The sequence below is a fragment of the Eretmochelys imbricata genome, chromosome 1, assembly GCF_965152235.1.
Source record: "Eretmochelys imbricata isolate rEreImb1 chromosome 1, rEreImb1.hap1, whole genome shotgun sequence".
NCBI lineage: Eukaryota > Metazoa > Chordata > Testudines > Cheloniidae > Eretmochelys > Eretmochelys imbricata.
This window is the reverse complement of record NC_135572.1, coordinates 7852429-7872368: the sequence shown is the minus strand read 5'-3', so window position 1 is coordinate 7872368 and position 19940 is coordinate 7852429. Positions and strand designations below refer to the sequence as shown.

General features: G+C 42.6%; 1 protein-coding gene across 1 annotated transcript; it reads left to right on the top strand.

Moving 5' to 3' along the window:
• Window positions 1–12165: 12165 nt before the first annotated feature.
• LOC144279513 (olfactory receptor 52P1-like) lies at window positions 12166–13143 on the top strand. Its single transcript, XM_077841059.1, has one exon. The coding sequence runs from the start codon at window positions 12205–12207 to the stop codon at window positions 13141–13143; it is 939 nt and encodes a 312-aa protein (XP_077697185.1). The 5' UTR covers window positions 12166–12204.
• Window positions 13144–19940: the final 6797 nt, after the last annotated feature.

Below are 19940 nucleotides of genomic sequence, written 5' to 3'. Positions count from 1 at the left end.
AACATGGAAAAGCAGCCTCAGGAAGGGGTGTCTGGGTTTCTAACTGGCAAATCTTTTTGTCGTTTTGAGGAAGAGTTACTCATGCTGGCTCCTTTTAGTCTCCACATACTCTCTCCCTCCCACTGGGTCTGTCCCCCTCTCCTTCCCTGCACAGGCTGAGCTGCTACAGGGGTTCTCTTTGCCCCCAGAAAGGCTGTTCAGTCTCATCTCCCCCTTTTCCCTGGGGCAGGCAGACACTAAGTCTAACCTAGTCTGAGGAGATATTTCTGTGAGCCTTCACTGTGGTGTGTGGCACCTGGTTTTGGTCCTGAGTGAGGGGTATCCCTATGTGGCAGGGATGGAAGTTCTGGGGGCGGGGGATCTACATGGACCAGTGACCAGCACCCAGGGGCAGCCCTAGACTAGCTGCCAGCAACTGGCGCCCTCGGTGAACCATGCAATCGGCATCTCCACCCCCAAACCCCAAGGCAGATCTAGGCTGAGGTTTTTGGTAAACTGGGAAACATTGTGCCCCTTTTTTCCTTTTAATGTTTTTTAAGCATTTTTTTTTAAACAGAGGCTTAATTATTCAGTTTGTCTGTCCGTCTGTCCAACCAATGTTTCTGAGATCAGATAAAACAGAGACACAACATTTTCAGAATAGATTTGCACATGACAGCTAGATGATATTTCAGTTCAATTTCAAATAAAAATACATTAAAAATGTTAATTATAATTTTTATTATTATAAATCCCAAAACATCCATTATGCTATCCTGCTTTAACTGCCATTACCACCACATCCAATACAGAAAGAAATAAGAAAACTCTTCAATGAACTTTAACCTGTATTTACAAAACACTCTGAATAAAAAAACCCCTCTGTTTTCTTAAAACATGACTTTTCTTGCCTTAAGTTTTGAAAATTCAGTCACTAGTTATTTTAGATCCAGTTTTCCAGGTATTTCATGCTCTACTGACATTGTGGCAAGTCCAACGAGTCTCCCTTACACCCTTGTTGAATGCAGAGATGTTTTTATCAATTTTAATTTTGAGAAGCTACTTTCCCCACTAGCTACGGAAACTGGCAAAGTTAAAAGAATGTGTAGAGCTATAACAATGTTTGGAAAACTGTCTGTGAGTTTATTTTCACAAACTTCAGTACTTCTTCAGGAGTGGAATGTTTCTTGAGTTGTCTTGAAAAGGCCTGAAGCTCGCTACACAAATCTGTGGCATCAATGTCTTTTGAATTTTCATGAGTCAATGCCGACTCCAGTTTTATGCAAAATTCTCTTATCTGTTTTGCTGTTTTCTTTTGCAAGCTGTGGATATCATATAGAAAGCCAAGTACTGACTCTAGATGCTACATCTGTTGAAATCTTTCATCAACCGAGTGAATAGCAGTATCAAGAACTGCAAAGTAGAAATTCACTTTGAACCTTTGTTTTGGGTTCTGATTGAGTGTGTCTCATCCTTTATATGAAAACTGCTGCTTCTTTTACCAAATGCGAACTGGATCTGGTTCAAATTCTATCAGAAAGTCTATTTCTGCAGCAAGTTCTAGAGAATCTACCAGTGTTCTTTCGAACCCTTCATCACCAGCAAACCTGGTGGCTGAACTTTGTGACTTTGTCCTCACCCATAACTATTTCACATTTGGGGATGATGTATACCTTCAAATCAGCACTGCTATGGGTACCCGCATGGCCCCACAGCATGCCAACATTTTTATGGCTGACTTAGAACAACGCTTCCTCAGCTCTCGTCCCCTAATGCCTCTACTCTACTTGCGCTACATTGATGACATCTTCATCATCTGGACCCATGGAAAAGAAGCCCTTGAGGAATTCCACCATGAATTAACAATTTCCATCCCACCATCAACCTCAGCCTGGAGCAGTACACGCAAGAGATCCACTTCCTGGACACTACAGTTCTAATAAGCGATGGTCACATAAACACCACCCTATACCAGAAACCTACTGACCGCTATTCCTACCTACATGCCTCCAGCTTTCATCCAGACCACACCACGTGATCCATTGTCTACAGCCAAGCTCTACAATACAACCGCATTTACTCCAACCCCTCAGACAGAGACAAACACCTACAAGATCTCTATCAAGCATTCTTACAACTACAGTACCCACCTGCTGAAGTGAAGAAACAGATTGACAGAGCCAGAAGAGTATCGAGAAGTTACCTAGTACAGGCCCAATCAAGAAAATAACAGAACGCCACTAGCCATCACCTTCAGCCCCCAACTAAAACCTCTCCAATGCATCATCAAGGATCTACAACCTATTCTGAAGGACGACCCATCACTCTCTCAGATCTTGGGAGACAGACCAGTCCGTGCTTACAGACAGCCCCCCAACCTGAAGCAAATACTCACCAGCAACCACACACCACACAACAAAAACACTAACCCAGGAACTTATCCTTGCAACAAAGCCCGTTGCCAACTGTGCCCACATATCTATTCAGGGGACACCATCATAGGGCCTAATTACATCAGCCACACTATCAGAGGCTCGTTCACCTGCACATACACCAATATGATATATGCCATCATGTGCCAGCAATGCCCCTCTGCCATGTACATTGGCAAACTGGACAGTCTCTACATAAAAGAATAAATGGACACAAATCAGATGTCAAGAATTATAACATTCAAAAACCAGTCAGAGAACACTTTAATCTCTTTGGTCACTCGATTACAGACCTAAAAGTGGCAATTCTTCAACAAAAAAACTTCAGAAACAGACTCCAACGAGAGACCGCTGAATTGGAATTAATTTGCAAACTGGATACAATTAACTTAGGCTTTAATAAAGACTGAGAGTGGATGGGTCATTACACAAAGTAAAACTATTTCCCCATGTTTATTCTCCCCCCACCACACTGTTCCTCAGACATTCTTGTCAACTGCTGGAAATGGCCCACCTTGATTATCACTACAAAATGTGTTCCCCGCGCCCAGCTCTCCTGCTGGTAATAGCTCACCTTAAGTGATCACTCTGGTTACAGTGTGTATGGTAACACCACCCATTGTTTCATATTCTCTGTGTATATAAAATCTCCCCACTGTATTTTCCACTACATGCATCTGATTAAGTGAGCTGTAGCTCATGAAAGCTTATGCTCAAATAAATTTGTTAGTCTCTAAAGTGCTACAAGTCCTCCTTTTCTTTTTTCATCACTTCTGAATTCCTCCAGAAAATTTTTAGTTTGCTGCAATTTTTTAATAGCAGAATGTATGTTCAAGTTTATTTTTCTGAAGCTGCTTACTAGTGAGGTTAATCTCAAAAAGGATATTATACCACAAAAAGAGTGAAGTCACCCATTTGAACTTGGAAAGGCCATTTGCAAGAGCTTCTGCATCTGAACGTGCTGTATTGCCAGATGATCCAGTAAAAGTAGTATCATCAGAAATTTCAATTAGGGCATCATAAACGTTTCCAAGTTCATAGCGAAGAGGCTTCAAAGCATCAATGTGACTCTCCCATCTTGTCTGACTAAGTAGTTTCACAGTTAGAGAATTCACATGGTGAGTCAGAATCTCCCAACGACGTGTTGAGTCTGAGGAAAAAAACAGAAACAGAAAAAAACAGAAAACAAAAAATGTTGCACCAGGTCAAAGAAACTGCTTGCCTCCAAACAGCATCTAGCAGCATCATTGCCAACCAAATTCAGAGAATGCGCACTGCAAGGAATGAAAAAGGCCCTAGGGATTGATTTCCATCATTCTCCTTTGCACACCATTGTCTTTACCCTTCATATTACTCCCATTATCATAGCCTTGGCCACGTAAGTTTTCAACAGATAATGACATTGTTTCAAGCTCTTGTGGAACAGTTTCAGTCATAAATGCTCCAGTCATCTCCTTCAGTGGTACGAAACCCCAAAAATGTTCCTTTATCAGCACTTCAACATTATCTTCATCTGCAGGCTTTTCCGTATGCACAAAATGAATGATCATCGTCATTTGTTCAACATGACGCACATCTGGTGTACAGTCCAGTGTTATTGAAAAATATTTTTCAGAATGGGCAGCTTCTACAATTTTCTTTTTAATGGCTTTTGCTAGGATTTGAATCACTTCATTCTGCATATTTTTCCCTAAGTAATGAACCTGTGTTTCATGATCAGTTATTTTACGTAGATGCTTCTTCATGACTGGATCAAACAAAGCTAGGTATTCAACAAATTTTAAAAAGTTTCCATTACTTGGAATGTATAATTTTTCATTTCTACCGCAGCCATGGAATACTAAATTTTGTCCACCAAGAAATTTCACTAAAGCAATCAGACACTCTAATATTTGTTGCCAATATTCTTTTTTTCCTTGATCACATGTAAATTTTCTTCATAGATAGTTTTATTATAGGTGAGAGGTTTATTGCAGGAGTGGGTGGGTGAGTTTCTGTGGCCTGCATTGTGCAGGAGGTCAGACTAGATGATCATAATGGTCCCTTCTGACCTTAATATCTATAAGTCTATGAGTTTTTCCTTTTTTCAATAGTAATTCAAGTTCTTTCCAATTTTGAAAACATTCCGAATGTTCTGTACCTCTTTCATGTGAAGAGAGAATTGAAGATATGTTTTTCCAGTCCTTTGAACCATTTTCAGTAAGTGATGTACTAATTGCTTGATTTCTAAACAACTTGCAGCAAAAGCAAAACACAGAGTCCTTCGACACTGAATATTGTAACCAGTTTCCATGAATTTCTTCCCCATTGAGTTTCCTCTCATAATGCTCAGCAGATAATTTTCTTTTATTTCCATCCTTAGGGAAGGGAAATTCATGAACTTGTTCAGGTCCATGTTCCACAAGAATTTGCCGCACACTGTCAGCACATCTGGGCCATGAAGTTGGGTCCCCATACTGTAACTTATTTGTAACTTCCTCATCCTTTCTTCCTTCTTCTTCATTTACTTCAATTTCTGCATGTGTCTCTGAAGGTGAATAAATTTTCTCCACTTCCATATCCGTCTGATGCTGTGAGCTGCTTTCATCTAGAAGTAAGTTTCCATCATCTTGAGTTTCCAAACTGCTTTTTTGTGGATGTGAGCTACCCTCATCTCAAAGTAATATACCTTCATCTTGATGTTCCAAACTGCTTCCATTCGGATGTGAGCTAACCTCCTCCTCTCCAAGTAAAATTCCTTCATCTGGATGCTGTGAACTGCTTCCATCTTTATTTGGATTAAAGAGAAGATATTTCAGGAAAGATCCTTCCTGTTTTGCTTGGTCCTTTTCCTTCTCAGCCTTTTGTTTACGATACTCAGCTCCTCAGGGATTTTCTTTTTCCTCTTTCTGCCATGGGGCATTTGAATATTGTTATATACTGTGCTCCTGACTGCAAGCATGATCGCGTTAAGGATGGCTGACACACCCACCACATGGTTGGCGATTTAAACCACATTGCAGCCATCCCAACACTTCTTTTCACTGCTTAAAGGTTCAGTGATTAGTAACATACACTCACTTCCCTATTAAAACGGTTAGTTACAGCATTTACAAGGAAACAAAATGACCTTTTTTGATGTTATAACCCGACACCGGTTGTTTGGAAAGTAATCCCCTTCCTCACGGTTACCCGCTTGGAGTGTGATGTCATCACTTTCATAGTCTATTAAGCATTAATATTTTTCTTTTATGGACTTTATTTATTGCATGTGAACCAGTTATAACAAAGAAAAGTTCATAATTATACAGCCCAATAATAACGCTAAGGTTTAATAACGCTTAAAGATACTCACATTTTGGATTTATAATGCTGAAAGATATTATTCTTTATTCTTTGGCACCAAGAAACACAATTGTCCACAGTATTCACTCGATTCTTAACCATCTACCTGCAACGTGTGTTAAAATGACCATTTGATATCAACTTGTGATATCCCACTCTACATAAATTTCCAGCTATGCGACCTTGATGTATATTCGAGTTAGGTGTCACTAGCATTGTGGCTTTTGCCTCTGGCAGACGTGTTTCATTGTGGCTGAGTTATTGCTTATCAAAATTGTGGAGTGGGTCATCTTGACCCTGCCTCACAAATTGAAAAAAAAATGGCTAAATATTATTTATTTTTGCAGTAAATAAAAGATTTGACGTATTAATGCATTCTCAGAAATGTAGAGAAATGAATTATAACTCATATTCCGTCCATACGCACATGGGAATTGAAATAATGACATCTTCGTTATTTTATTTGTATTTTTTTCATCTTTTTTTTTATTTGATTTTTTTCCCCCCTAGAATTTGGTGCCCCATTTAATTTGGCACCCGAGGAGACCACCTAGTTCGCCTATATGGATGGGCCGCCCCTGCCAGCATCAGGGGTTGTGAGGCAGGAAGCGGGGTGTACAGAGTCAGGCTGGCAGTGCTGCAGGCTGTGGGGGTAGGCAGGGGGTGTACACAGAGAAGTGGGCACTGCTGAGGGTTGTGGAGGCAGGCAGGGTGCGTACAGTGACAGGTGAGTAGCACTGAGGCTTTGTGGGTGCTGTGACATTCTATACCTTGGGGAGTGTACTGTAACCCCCATATTCCAGATCTTACATATAGAGCACACCTGGTAAAGCATCAGGGGAAAGGTTATGATCTGCTGAAAGTCATTTCTCTATCCATATTTGTGCATCATTAATGCGTATGAAGTTATGAGAATTGTGTTGTACGGTGGTCACTAAAACATGCTATAAGTTGGGGAATCAGCCAGATATTAGCTCTCCAGAGGCAACAGAAAGGAAACCTAGCAGATCACCAGTCCAGATAACACGAGGGGAACGTCACAGTGGCGCAGCGAACAGCGTGTATGTGCAGCTTGTTACGCCGAGTGAAGTTCACACTTTAAGCACTGATATTTCTGATTTTAAGTGAGTCTTCAGTGCAATGGCTAAGAACAGTCAGGAGGAGGTCACCGTTTTGTTATTTTCTGTTTGCTTATTTCAGGTGAGGGAAATAAGCACAAGAAAGCAGAAAAATGACTACCAGTGAGGCAGCTACAAAACTAGAGTGGGCCAGACTGGCAGCAGCAGAGAAGGAAAAGTACTGTGATTTTCAAACGTGGCAGGCAGAAATGAGGCTCAAAGAAGAGGAGGCTGCACTCCAAAGGGCTATGGAGGCAGAGGCAGCCAGGGAGGAGGCTGCACACAGAAGGGCTATGGAAGAGAGAGAGAGAGAGAGTGCAAAAACACCAACTGGACTTGATAGAGAAGCAGAACCAGAGGCCCCAGCCCCCAATGACTCCCATCACTCTCCAAAATCCACAAATGGGAACACTCATGTCCTGCAGACAGTGAAGATGATGATATTGCTGAATATCTGACTGCCTTCGACAGTCTGTGTGTGATACATGATAAGAGAGTTCCTACCCTGATTGCAAAATTAACTGGTAAAGCTCGAAATGTATTCAATGGAATGGCTATTGAAGATGCTTTAGACTATTGTAAATTTAAAGATACTGTTTTGTGAAGTTTTCATATTACCCCTGAAACATATAGAGTTAAATTAAGGAAACTTAAGCGTGATATTGGGATGAGTAATGGGGAATATGTAAACAAAATGAAAGATTTGTTGTGGGAGGTGTGACATCCTATACCTTCAGGGACAGTACTGTAACCCCCATATTCCTCATTTTCATATGATCATGATCTTACATATAAAGCATACATTGTAAGGTATCGGGGAAAGGTTATGATCTGCTGAAAGTCATGTCTCTATCCATACATGTGTATCATTAATGCATATGGAAATATGAGAATTGTGTTGTATGGTGATCACTAAAACATGCTGTAAATTGGGGAATCAGCCAGATATTAGACCCCCAGAGGCAACAGCAAGGAAAGTAACCAAAGCCCGGGCAGGGTGTCAAACAATCCATCAACAGCCATTGTCCAGCAAGGGAGCTCCAATGCAATGACTCACCTGCGTGAGGCCCCGCAAAGGGAATTGCTTAACCTTGCTTGGAGAGACTCAGCAATGCCCCCCAGAAATGCCTGGACTTGTGCTCCCCAAGAACATGGACTGAGGGTATAAAACAGACTGTGCCATTCTTCTGCCCCCACCTTCGCTGCAAGCAGCTAAGACACCGAGAAGCAGACAAGACCCAGGTTTACGGAACAAATCTGTATATTAAGGACTGCAACCTCCAGTGGGGTGAGAAAAACTGCTTAATCTAGATATTGCCCAGTCTAATAGGGTTGAGAGTTTAGACTGAGTCCTTATAGTTTATTTTTGGTAACCACTCTTTTTGCCTATCACTTAATATCACCTAAAATCTATCTTTGTAGTTAATAAATTTGTTTGTTTAGTCTACCTGAAGCAGTGTGTTTGGTTTGAAGTGTGTTAGAGACTCCCCTTGGGATAAAAAGCCTGGTGCATATCAATTCTTTTGTTAAATTGACAAACTCTTATAAGCTTGCAGTGTCCCATGGGCATAACTGGACACTGCAAGATGGAGGTTCCTAGGGTTGTGTCTTGGACTGGATATATTGGCTACTGTCATTCAGCTGCACAATCCAAGGAACTGCTTACATGCCAGAGACTGTACGTAAACAGCCCAGGAGTGGGGGATCTCACAGGTGAGCAGGGTAAGGCTGGCTCCAGGAGTCAAGGATAGGAGTGACCTAGCAGATCACTGGTCTGGATAACACCAGAGGGGAACATCACAGGGTTGCAGAGCAGCATGTAGACAGACGGGTGGGCAGTGCTGCTGAAATAATTTTTTTTCATTGTGATTGTTGGTCCAAGGCCAGCTTTGGGACCTTTCCTGGTACAGAGTGTGTTTGGGGAGTTTCAGGGTCTCTTTGCCCTGGCAAGCCACAGAACTGCTGTCTGGGTGTCACAACCTTTACTCAGTTTTGCTTCCAATTGTTTTTGTTATGTAACTTCAGACATTTCACTGGTAGAAATAACCATTGATATTTTTGTGACACTGTATCCCATATTGTTCATAGGGATATTATTAAGATATGATTATAGTTTATAGCATAATTATGATACATTTTATGCAAGATGAGTCATGTACTATAAGGACCTCATAGAAGAAATGGTTGTAGGGGACAACCTTGGTTTGAGCGATCATGAGCTAATTCAGTTCAAACTAAATGGAAGGATAAACAAAAATAGATCTGTGTCTAGGGTTTTTGATTTCAAAAGGGATGACTTTAAAAAATTAAGAAAATTATTTAGGGAAGTGGATTGGACTGAAGAACTTGTGGATCTAAAGGCCAAGGAGGCCTGGAATTACTTCAAGTCAAAGTTGCAGAAACTATCAGAAGCCTGCATCCCAAGAAAGGAGAAAAAATTCATAGGCAGGAGTTGTAGACCAAGCTGGATGAGCAAGCATCTCAGAGAGGTGATTAAGAAAAAGCAGAAAGCCTACAGGGAGTGGAAGATGGGAGGGATCAGCAAGGAAAGCTACCTTATTGAGGTCAGAACATGTAGGGATAAAGTGAGAAAGGCCAAAAGCCATGTAGAGTTGGACCTTGCAAAGGGAATTAAAACCAACAGTAAAAGGTTCTATAGCCATATAAATAAGAAGAAAACAAAGAAAGAAGTGGGACCGCTAAACACTAAGGATGGAGTGGAGGTTAAGGATAATCTAGGCATGGCCCAATATCTAAACAAATACTTTGCCTCAATCTTTAATGAGGAGCTTAGGGATAATGGTAGGATGACAAATGGGAATGAGGACAAGGAGGTAGATATTACCGCATCCGAGGTAGAAGCCAAAATCGAACAGCTTAATGGGACTAAATCGGGGGGCCCAGATAATCTTCATCCAAGAATATTAAAGGAACTGGCACATGAAATTGCAAGCCCATTAGCAAGGATTTTTAATGAATCTGTAAACTCAGGGGTTGTACTGGATGACTGGAGAATTGCTAACATAGTTCTACTTTTAAGAAAGGAAAAAAAGTGATCCGGGTAACTACAGGCCTCTTAGTTTGACATCTGTAGTATGCAAGGTCTTGGAAAAAATTTGAAGGAGAAAGTAGTTAAGGACATTGAGGTCAATGGTAATTGGGACAAAATACAACATGGTTTTACAAAAGGTAGATTGTGCCAAACCAACCTGATCTCCTTCTTTGAGAAGGTAACAGATTTTTTTAGACAAAGGAAACACAATGGATCTAATTTACCTTGATTTCAGTAAGGCATTTGATACTGTTCCACATGGGGAACTATTAGCTAAATTGGAAAAGATAGGGATCAATATGAAAATTGAAAGGTGGATAAGGAACTGGTTAAAGGGGAGACTACAGCGGGTCACACTGAAAGGTGAACTGTCAGGCTGGAGGGAGGTTACTAGTGGAGTTCCTCAGGGATCGATTTGGGGATCAATCTTATTTAATCTTTTTATTACTGACCTTGGCACAAAAAATGGGAATGTGCTAATAAAGTTTGTGGATGACACAAAGCTGGAAGGTATTGCCAATACAGAGAAGGACTGGGATATCATACAGGAACATTAGATGACCTTGTAAACTGGAGTAATAGTAATAGGATGAAATTTAATAGTGAAAAGTGCAAGGTCGTGCATTTAGGGAGTAATAACAAGAATTTTTGTTATAAGCTGGGGACGTATCAGCTGGAAGTAACAGAGGACGAGAAGAACCTCGGAGTATTGGTTGATCACAGGATGACTATGAGCCGCCAATATGATATGGCCTTGAAAAAAGCTAATGCGGTCTTGGGATGCATCAGGCGAGGTATTTCCAGTAGAGATAAGGAGGTGGAATATTGTGTGCAGTTCTGGTTTCCCATGTTTAAGAAGGATGAATTCAAACTGGAACAGGTACAGAGAAGGGCTACTAGGATGATCCGAGGAATGGAAAATCTGTCTTATGAAAGGAGACTCAAGGAGCTTGGCTTGTTTAGCCTAACCAAAAGAAGGCTGAGAGGAGATATGATTCCTCTCTATAAATATATCAGAGGGATAAATACCAGAGAGTGAGAGGAATTATTTAAGCTCAGTACCAATGTGGACACAAGAACAAATGGATATTAACTGGCCATCAGGAAGTTTAGACTTGAAATTAGATGAAGGTTTCTAACCGTCAGAGGAGTGAATTTCTGGAACAGCCTTCCAAGGGGAGCAGTGGGGGGAAAAAGACCTATCTGGCTTGAAGACTAAGCTTGATAAGTTTATGGAGGGGATGGTATGTTGGGATAACATGGTTTTGGTAATTAAATGATCTTTGACTTTTAGTGGTAAATATGCCCAATGGCCTGTGATGGGATGTTAGATGGGGTGGGATCTGAGTTACTACAGAGAATTCTTTCCTGGGTGTCTGGCTGGTGAGTTTTGCCCACATGCTCAGGGTTTAGCTGATTGCCATATTTGGGGTCGGGAAGAAATTTTCCTCCAGGGCAGATTGGCAGAAGCCCTGGGGACTTTTCACCTTCCTCTGCAGTGTGGGGCACGGGTCACTTGCTGGAGGATTCTCTGCACCTTGAAGTCTTTAAACCACGATTTGAGGACTTCAATAGCTCAGACATAGGTTAGGGGTTTGTTACAGGAGTGGGTGGGTGAGATTCTGTGACTTGTGTTGTGCAGGAGGTCGGACTAGACAATTATAAAGTCTGACCATAAAGTCTATGATTCTATAATATGCCATTGGAAAAGTTATGACTTTCTGAATATGATTATCCTATTTGTATGCATGTATGATTTTTGCCTGAAGTTATGAATATTGAATACTTATCTGTTTTTCAAATGTAGTTACACCTGGGTAACGCCCACTAGGCAAGATGCTTTCAGTCTAGATAGCTGGTTGAGAAAGGCCTATTCAGGGCAATGAGCCATTGGGGGAAACAACAGGCTTTAAGAGAAACTTATCTCCCACCTTGTGAGCCTCCCTGAGAATGCATCAGACAGCTTATAAGTAATGGATGTTATGACTCTACAAGGGCATGTGACCAGGCCACATAACTCTGGACTCCAGCCTGGGGAGTCTGTAATTTTCCCACAAACTGATCTAGGAACCAAGTTTTGAAACAAAGGGTTCCCGCCATATGCTAAAGCTATATAAGGCAGGGAGTTACATTATCAGTGGTTCTTCACTCCCCACTCACAAGGACTCCTAGATTGTTAATAACTATAAAATATTTACCCTACTATTTGTTATAAAGTATGTAACCCCCTTTGCTGTGCTTCTGTCCCTTCACAGGCACCTTGAGCATTTCTGAGTTGTATCGACGCATCAACCACCTCATGGCAGCTTTCAACCTCACCTCTTCTGACCCTTCAACATTCATCCTAATGGGTATCCCTGGGTTGGAGGCTGCCCATATCTGGATTTCCATCCCTTTCGCTACATTCTACATTATCAGCCTGTTGGGAAATTTCACACTTCTGTCTGTTGTAGGTAAGGAGCAGACCCTGCACAAGCCGATGTACCTGCTGCTCTGCATGCTGGCGCTTACAGATATCGCAACACCTACCTTTGTCGTACCAAAGGCACTGTGTATATTTTGGTTCAATTTGAAAGGTATTACTGTGGCTGGCTGCCTCACCCAGATGTTCTTCCTCCACATGGTTTCTGTTATGCACTCAGCCGTCCTCGTGACAATGGCCTTCGATCGCTACATTGCCATATGTAACCCTCTGAGATACGCCACCATCCTCAGCAATGCACGTCTAGCTAAGCTAGGACTTGCAGGTTTGATAAGAGCTGTTCTCTTCATTCTGCCTCTACCCTTGCTCGTGAGTCAGCAGCCATTCTGTGCCAACCGCATTATCCCCCACACGCAATGCGAGTACATAGCTGTGGCAAAGATGGTGTGTGGGGACATCACAGTCACCAGGATATATGGCTTGGTGCTAATGTTTGTAATCAATGGGTTAGACTTGACGCTCATTGCCCTGTCTTACGGTCTGATCATCAGGGCCGTCCTCAAAATCTCCTCTAAGAAAGCCCACCAGAAAGCCCTCAACACTTGCACAACCCACATCTGTGTGATGCTGACATATTATACCCCTGGCCTCTTCTCCAATATCACACACCAGTTCAGTCAAGGCATCTCTCCCTGCATTCACATCATCTTGGCCAACATCTATCTCCTTATCCCTCCGATGCTCAATCCTATCATTTATGGGGTCAAAACCAAAGAGCTTCGTGACAAAGTAGGCAAATACACCTGCAGAAGGTGATCGCCTGTGGTCACTGACTTTAAACTGGGTGACTAGAGGCGGAAAGCATATCTCCTCATTAATCAAGGGCACCCTGTCCCAGTTTGGTTGAGCTAACCATTATGGAAGTTCACAGTCTGAGAAGTTCCTCCCACCCAATATCTTGTCACTCCATCATTAAGCACTGCTCTTTCTATTGCTGAGTTCCATCTCTCTGACCATCACCTGACCTCTTTCATTGTCACCCATCAGCCTACCTCCCCACACACCCTGTTACTCAGCCTTTCTGTGACTCTAAGGCTATGTCTATACTACCACGGTAAGTGAACCTACTCTACACAACTCCAGCTATGTGAATAACGTAGCTCGAGTCGACATACCTTAGGTCAAGTTACCATGTAGTCTACACCACGGGGCAGTTGAGGAGAGAAAATCTCCCATCGACTTATCTTACTCTTCTCATCAGGGGTCGACTGCAGAGCCATCTGCAGTCGATTTGGCCGGTCTTTACTAGACCCGCTAAATTGACCGTCGGTGGATTGATTTATGAGCGTCGATCCCAGCTGTAGTGTTGACCTGCCCTAAGACTACCATAAAATACTGTAGCATTTTGATGCAAAGTGGTCTTCCATTAGTCCCTGTGCGGTCATGGTTCTTGTTCAGTTTTACAAAGAGAAGCTACACTTTCAGATAGCCAAAGAGAAAAAGAAAGAAATGGCAAAGCTGAACTTCTTTATCATATGTACAGTGATCTGATGAGCAAAATTTACCTGACTTTTCTACGTTGAATCCATCAGGAAACCTGGAGGATAATTCTAATATTTCAGTTGGAAAGTCCTAATACAGGAAAGCTGCTGTAGGAATTGAGGACATTCTTCTAGAGCTTACTGGGGAGAGTTGTGAAACTGTGTGTTTTTGCAAAAAGAAAAGGAGTACTTGTGGCACCTTAGAGACTAACCAATTTATTTGAGCATGAGCTTTCGTGAGCTACAGCTCACTTCCACGGATGCATACCGTGGAAACTGCAGTAGACATTATATACACACAGAGACCATGAAACAATACCCCCTCCCACCCCACTGTCCTGCTGGTAATAGCTTATCTAAAGTGATCATCAAGTTGGGCCATTTCCAGCACAAATCCAGGTTTTCTCACCCTCTGCCCCCCCCCCCACACACACACAAACTCACTCTCCTGCTGGTAATAGCCATTAGAGCAGGAGAGTGAGTTTATGTGTGTGGTTTTTTGGAGTGCTGGAAATGACCCACCTTGATTATCGTACACATTGTGAAGAGAGTGGTCACTTTGGATGGGCTATTACCAGCAGGAGAGTGAGTTTGTGTGTGTGTGTGGGGGGGGGGGGGAGGGTGAGAAAACCTGGATTTGTGCTGGAAATGGCCCAACTTGATGATCACTTTAGATAAGCTATTACCAGCAGGACAGTGGGGTGGGAGGGGGTATTGTTTCATGGTCTCTGTGTGTATATAATGTCTACTGCAGTTTCCACGGTATGCATCCGATGAAGTGAGCTGTAGCTCATGAAAGCTCATGCTCAAATAAATTGGTTAGTCTCTAAGGTGCCACAAGTACTCCTTTTCTTTTTGCAAAGACAGACTAACACGGCTGTTACTCTGAAACCTGTGTGTTTTTGAGAACTGGACTGCTGTATTTAACTACGACATCACCTTTGAGTAAAAATAACTTTCTGTTTTGCGCAGTTGATTTTGGAGTGGACCAGACTATGATCTTTCCTTGCAACCCAGAGAGGGCTCTTTGTGATGTACCCATGCCCACAGAACAGGGTTTCTTGTTTCCGTGAACCTTTCCCATGTTTTTGTTTATTGTTCTTACAGTTGCTGTTTAATAAATTATATTTGGTTTGAACTTAATTTAGTGATCTGGGGTCAGGGAAGCGTCCAGTGTGAAGAGAGTACCTTGGAGTAGGGACACCCTAGCCCCTGTCCCTAACTGACCATGATGAGACTGGGGGTTCAGCCTCCCAGGAATCCTGGGCCCAGCCGTGTCACCATTATGAGGATTTTGCCACACAGGAGAGTGGAAGGGGAGTCCTTGAGGTCAGGCAGGTCTGTGGGAAAAGGGAGTGGGGATTCAGACCCTTTCCTCAGCGAATTCCCCTGGGATAATGCAGAAGCCAGGAAAGTTCCCCACAATAGTTCCCCACTTACATTAGGGAACTGGGACAAATGGGTGGGTTGGATTTTAGTGATGTGTAAAGAGATGTGTAAGTTGTGAAATCTTCATATGAATGATAAAAGCTGAAATGTGTAACTTTAGGGAGCACACTTGCTGAGTAAGGTGAATGTAACATCACTGCAAGAGATGGCTTCCCCAGGACTGATATTTTCCTGTACTATTTTGAGGTTAGAACAGTAAACCTGACGTTTATTTGGCCTCTTGAACCTATTTCATAACAAATGAAAGCTTGGTTAAGCAATTGACTACACAATTGATCAACAACCAGTATGAATCACTCCTTCCTCTCAGATTCAGTATTTAGAAACAATGAAGGCACCCACAGAAATAATTCTCCTGAGCAAAAATGCCGATGAAGTTTATGAACCTCCAACATTAAAGAAATTAATAGAAAAAATTAGTTTTGTTTTTCTCATTGAAAAATTCTGGAAACGGGAAATGTTCATTCAAAACGGCTACAATCTAAAGACACAGACCTATACGAAGCAGCAGGATTACTTCCCAAAGCCAATGAGTTTGTCGCTACATTTCAAATTGAGTTAAAAGAAGCCAAACATTCAGCAAGTAAATTAACAGGAAAATGGGGAAGAGAAAACAAGTCTGAAGAGAAGTGCTTGAGAAAGGCAAAAAGGCAGGGGAGCAGCTTGTTTTATAGCAGACCAGGGAGGAGAGCAGACCCGCTACTGGCAGCTCCAGGGGAGAGGATGAGAGGGAAGGCAGAATCTCCCCCTGAACAACTGCCCAAAGGTCCCTCTGTAAGGGAAGGGAGGGCCTGCTGCAGGCACAGCCTGAGAGGGAAGCATTCATCTCTCATATGAATGCTGGACTTGATTGATCCCCTTTATTTGCTCTTTGGACTATCCCAGCAGGGGAGAGCCCTGGGACTGAGCTGGCCCTTGGAGGTTGGGCCACTCCACAGGAAGAGGCCATTGCTGCCTGAGAAGAAAGGAGCAAGACCTTGTTACATGCCACCACCAGAAGGTTCCTTGCGGTGAGCAGACACACTTCATGCTGCTTTACCCCAGACGGAGACCTTGGGACATTCGCAGGGAGGTGGTAGGAAGTGGCCCAGTTAGGCAGCAGGTATAATAGGCCAGGGGAGGCTAAACCTCCCTCAGATGTGCAGCCCCCAACCTGCCGCCTTTGAGAGAGGGGTCACCGGGGCTGTGGTGTCCCAGCCTGCACTCCACCCTGATTCCCCCTCCTGCTTTTTCTCCATGGTCCCACTCACACTCCACCTCCTCTTATCCCTGCTCTGCCCTTCTGCTGAGGTCCTCTTTGCTTATCGCTGAATCCTTCCTCTCCTTCCCTGAGAGGACCCCACAACCAACCACTCACCGAGCCTCTCCCCTCCTCCACTGCCCCATGGGGCCCTCCGTTCCCCACGGTGTTGCATCTAATCCAGAATCCGTCCTCTCCTCCACCCCCTCCTCTGTCGCCCCACTACCCGCAGCTTGCTTAGACCCTCCTGTCCTCCATCCTGCTCCCCCATTCCTTCCCACACCTGCCATTAGCTGAGTCCTTCCTCTCCTCCACTCTCCTGCTTACTGGTCATTGAATCCTTCCTCTCCTCCACTCTCCTTTCCCCATGGCCCTTTGCCAACCGCCTACTGAATCCATCCTCTCCTACAGACCGACCTCCCATCCCCTGAAGTCCCTACCACCTGCTGTTAGCCAGTGAAAAACCGAACCACATTAAAAAGTGGGCCCTGGCCTCCTGGCCCTCCGTGTTCCAGCCCCCTTAGCTGAGTTGCTCCAGCATCAGCAGGCATCACAGCACGAGGAGTCCCAAAGCTGGGCCAGGTATAGGAGCCAGAGATCAACCAAGAGCAGAGGCATGCAAATGTCATAGGTGAGTAAGTGGCGCAAAGTCCAAAGAAGGAGTGAAAATGAACTAGGGACACTAGAGTCAGCAAATTTATGTCTTGGTCTTTCTCATTGACATTGGAATATTCCAAGACATGGTCATTTTTACAATACAGTGAACTGGCAGATGCAGTTTTCTGCTTTACTTACAAATAGTTTTCCAGTGGTTTGAGAGATGCTGTGTTCACTGAAAATGGAGTAAAATACAGGAAAAAATATAGGAAAAAAACTTCAGAAACGTATACAATCTGCCTGCAGGTCATTTTGGCCCTGGGAGTGGTGAGGGAATCACACAGTGAGTAAAGAAGTCCCATGGTACTAGTTCTGATGCAGGATAGTACAACCCACTTGTGCATCAATTTCTGAAAGATGAACACAGTATTGAAATTTGAGACTTACCCGATGAGGAGAGAACTGGTCGTCCTTGAGGGGAGTAGCACTATATTTGAAAGAATGCGTAGAATCAACTGAAGAAAAAAATCTTAAATAAACCAAACTGTACCATAGAATAATAATAAGAATTTAGCAGTGTGGATATCACCTGACCAGGATGGTGATACTGACTGAGAAAAGCTCATGGAGCTTAGAGAGGCTCTAAAAATAAAAAACTCAGTAATAGTGGGGGGGGGGGGGTTTCAGCTATCCCTATATTGACAGGGCACATGTCACCTCAGCGCGGGATGCAGGGACAAAGTTTCTTGATACCTTAAATGACTGCTTATTGGAGCAGCTAGTCCTGGAATCCACAAGCAGAGAGGCAATTCTCTATTTAGCCCTAAGTGGAGTACAGGATCTGGTCTAAGGGATGAATATAGCTGAAGCACTTCATAATAGTGACCATAACATTGTAAAATTTTACATCCTATTTGAGGAGAACATCCCAGCAGCCCACCACTGTAGCATTTAATTTCAGAAAGGGGGCCTACACAAAATTGAGGAAGGTAGCTAAACAGAAATGAAAAGGTACAGTGCCAAAAGTGAAATCGCTGCAAGCTGCATGGAAACTTTTTAAAGACATCATCATAGATGCTCAATTGAAATGTATACCACACATTAAAAAAACACAGTAAGAAGACCAAAAAAGGCCATTGCATAGAAAATTAATGAATTCTTTGCATCGATCTTCACGGCTGGGAATGTGAGGGAGATTCCCAAACCTGAGCCAATCTTTTTAGATGACAAATCTGAGGAACTGTCCCAGATTGAGGTGTCATTAAAAGAGGTTTTGGAACAAATTGATAAATTAAACAGCAATAAGTCACCAGGACCAGATGGTATACCGGGGCAACTACTGTTCAACATATTGTTAAATGATCTGGAGAAAGGGGTTAAAAGTGAGGTGGCAAGGTTTGCAGATGATACAAAATTACTCAAGATGGTTAAGTGCTTAGTAGACTGTGAAGAGTTACAAAGGTATCCCGCAAAACTGGGTGACTGGGCAATAAAATGGCAGAGGAAATTCAATGTTGAGAAATACAAAGTAATGCACATTGGAAAACATAATCTCAACTATACATATATAATGATGAGGTTGAAATTAGCTGTTACCACTTGAAAAAGAGTTCTCGGAGTCATTGTGGACAGTTCTCTGAAAACATCCACAAAATGTCTAACAGCTCTCAAAAAAGCTAACAGAATGTTGGGAATCATTAGGACAAGGATAGGTAATGAAATAGAAAATAGCATATTGCCTCTATATAAAACAATAGTATGCCCACATCTTGAATACTGCATGCAGATGTGGGCGCCCCATGTCAAAAAAGATAGATTGGACTTGGAAAAGGTACAGAGAAGGGCAACAGAAATTATTAGGGGTATAGAACATACCGTATGAGGAGAAATGAATAAGACTGGGATTTTTCAGCTTGGAAAAGATATGACTAAGGGGGGATACAATAGAGGTCTATAAAATTATGACTGATGTGGAGAAGGTAAATAAGAAACTGTTAATTATTCTTTCTCATAACAAGAACTAGGGGTCACCAAACTAAATTAATAGGTAGCAGGTTTAAAATGAACAAAAGGAAGTATTTCTTCACACAACGCACAGTCAACCTGTGAAACTCTTTGCCAGAGGATGTTGTGAAGGCTAAGACTACAATAGGGTTCAAAAAGGAACTAGATACGTTCACAGAGGATAGGTCCATAAGTGGCTATTAGTCAGGATGGGCAGGGATACAAAATCATGCTCTTAAGTGTCCCTAGCCTCTGTTTTCCAGAACCTGGGAATGGGTGACAGAGGATGGATCACTTGATGATGACCTGTTTTGTTCATTCTCTCTGAAGCACCTGGCACTGGCCACTGTCACAGGACAGGATACTGGGCTAGATGGACCACTGGTCTGACACAGGATGGCTGTTCTTATAAAGAGTAATTTTTTTAAGGGTTCCTTTGTCAGAGGTTTTCCTTACTCCTCTGGAGTCATGCCATGATGGGAAGGTATTTTCTGATCCTGAGGTGAATATTTAGCTAATGCATATCACTGTGTGGTTGCAAGAATGTAACACATAAGTGTTTCAGAGATGCATCTGATGAAGTGAGCTGTAGCTCAGGAAAGCTTATGCTCAAATAAATTTGTTAGTCTCTAAGGTGCCACAAGTCCTCCTTTTCTTTTTACACATAAGTGTGTATCTGCTTGTAATTGTATTTCGGATGTAATCAGCACCAAGTTCCCTTTCCCTTTGCACTAATAATGGAATTCTTGTGTGGAAACTTAGTTGTGCTAAACCTGAATATA

What these genes read in the sequence shown, in the direction of transcription:
- LOC144279513 (XM_077841059.1), top strand. Translation starts at nt 12,205, where the DNA reads ATGGCAGCTTTCAACCTCACCTCTTCTGACCCTTCAACATTCATCCTA.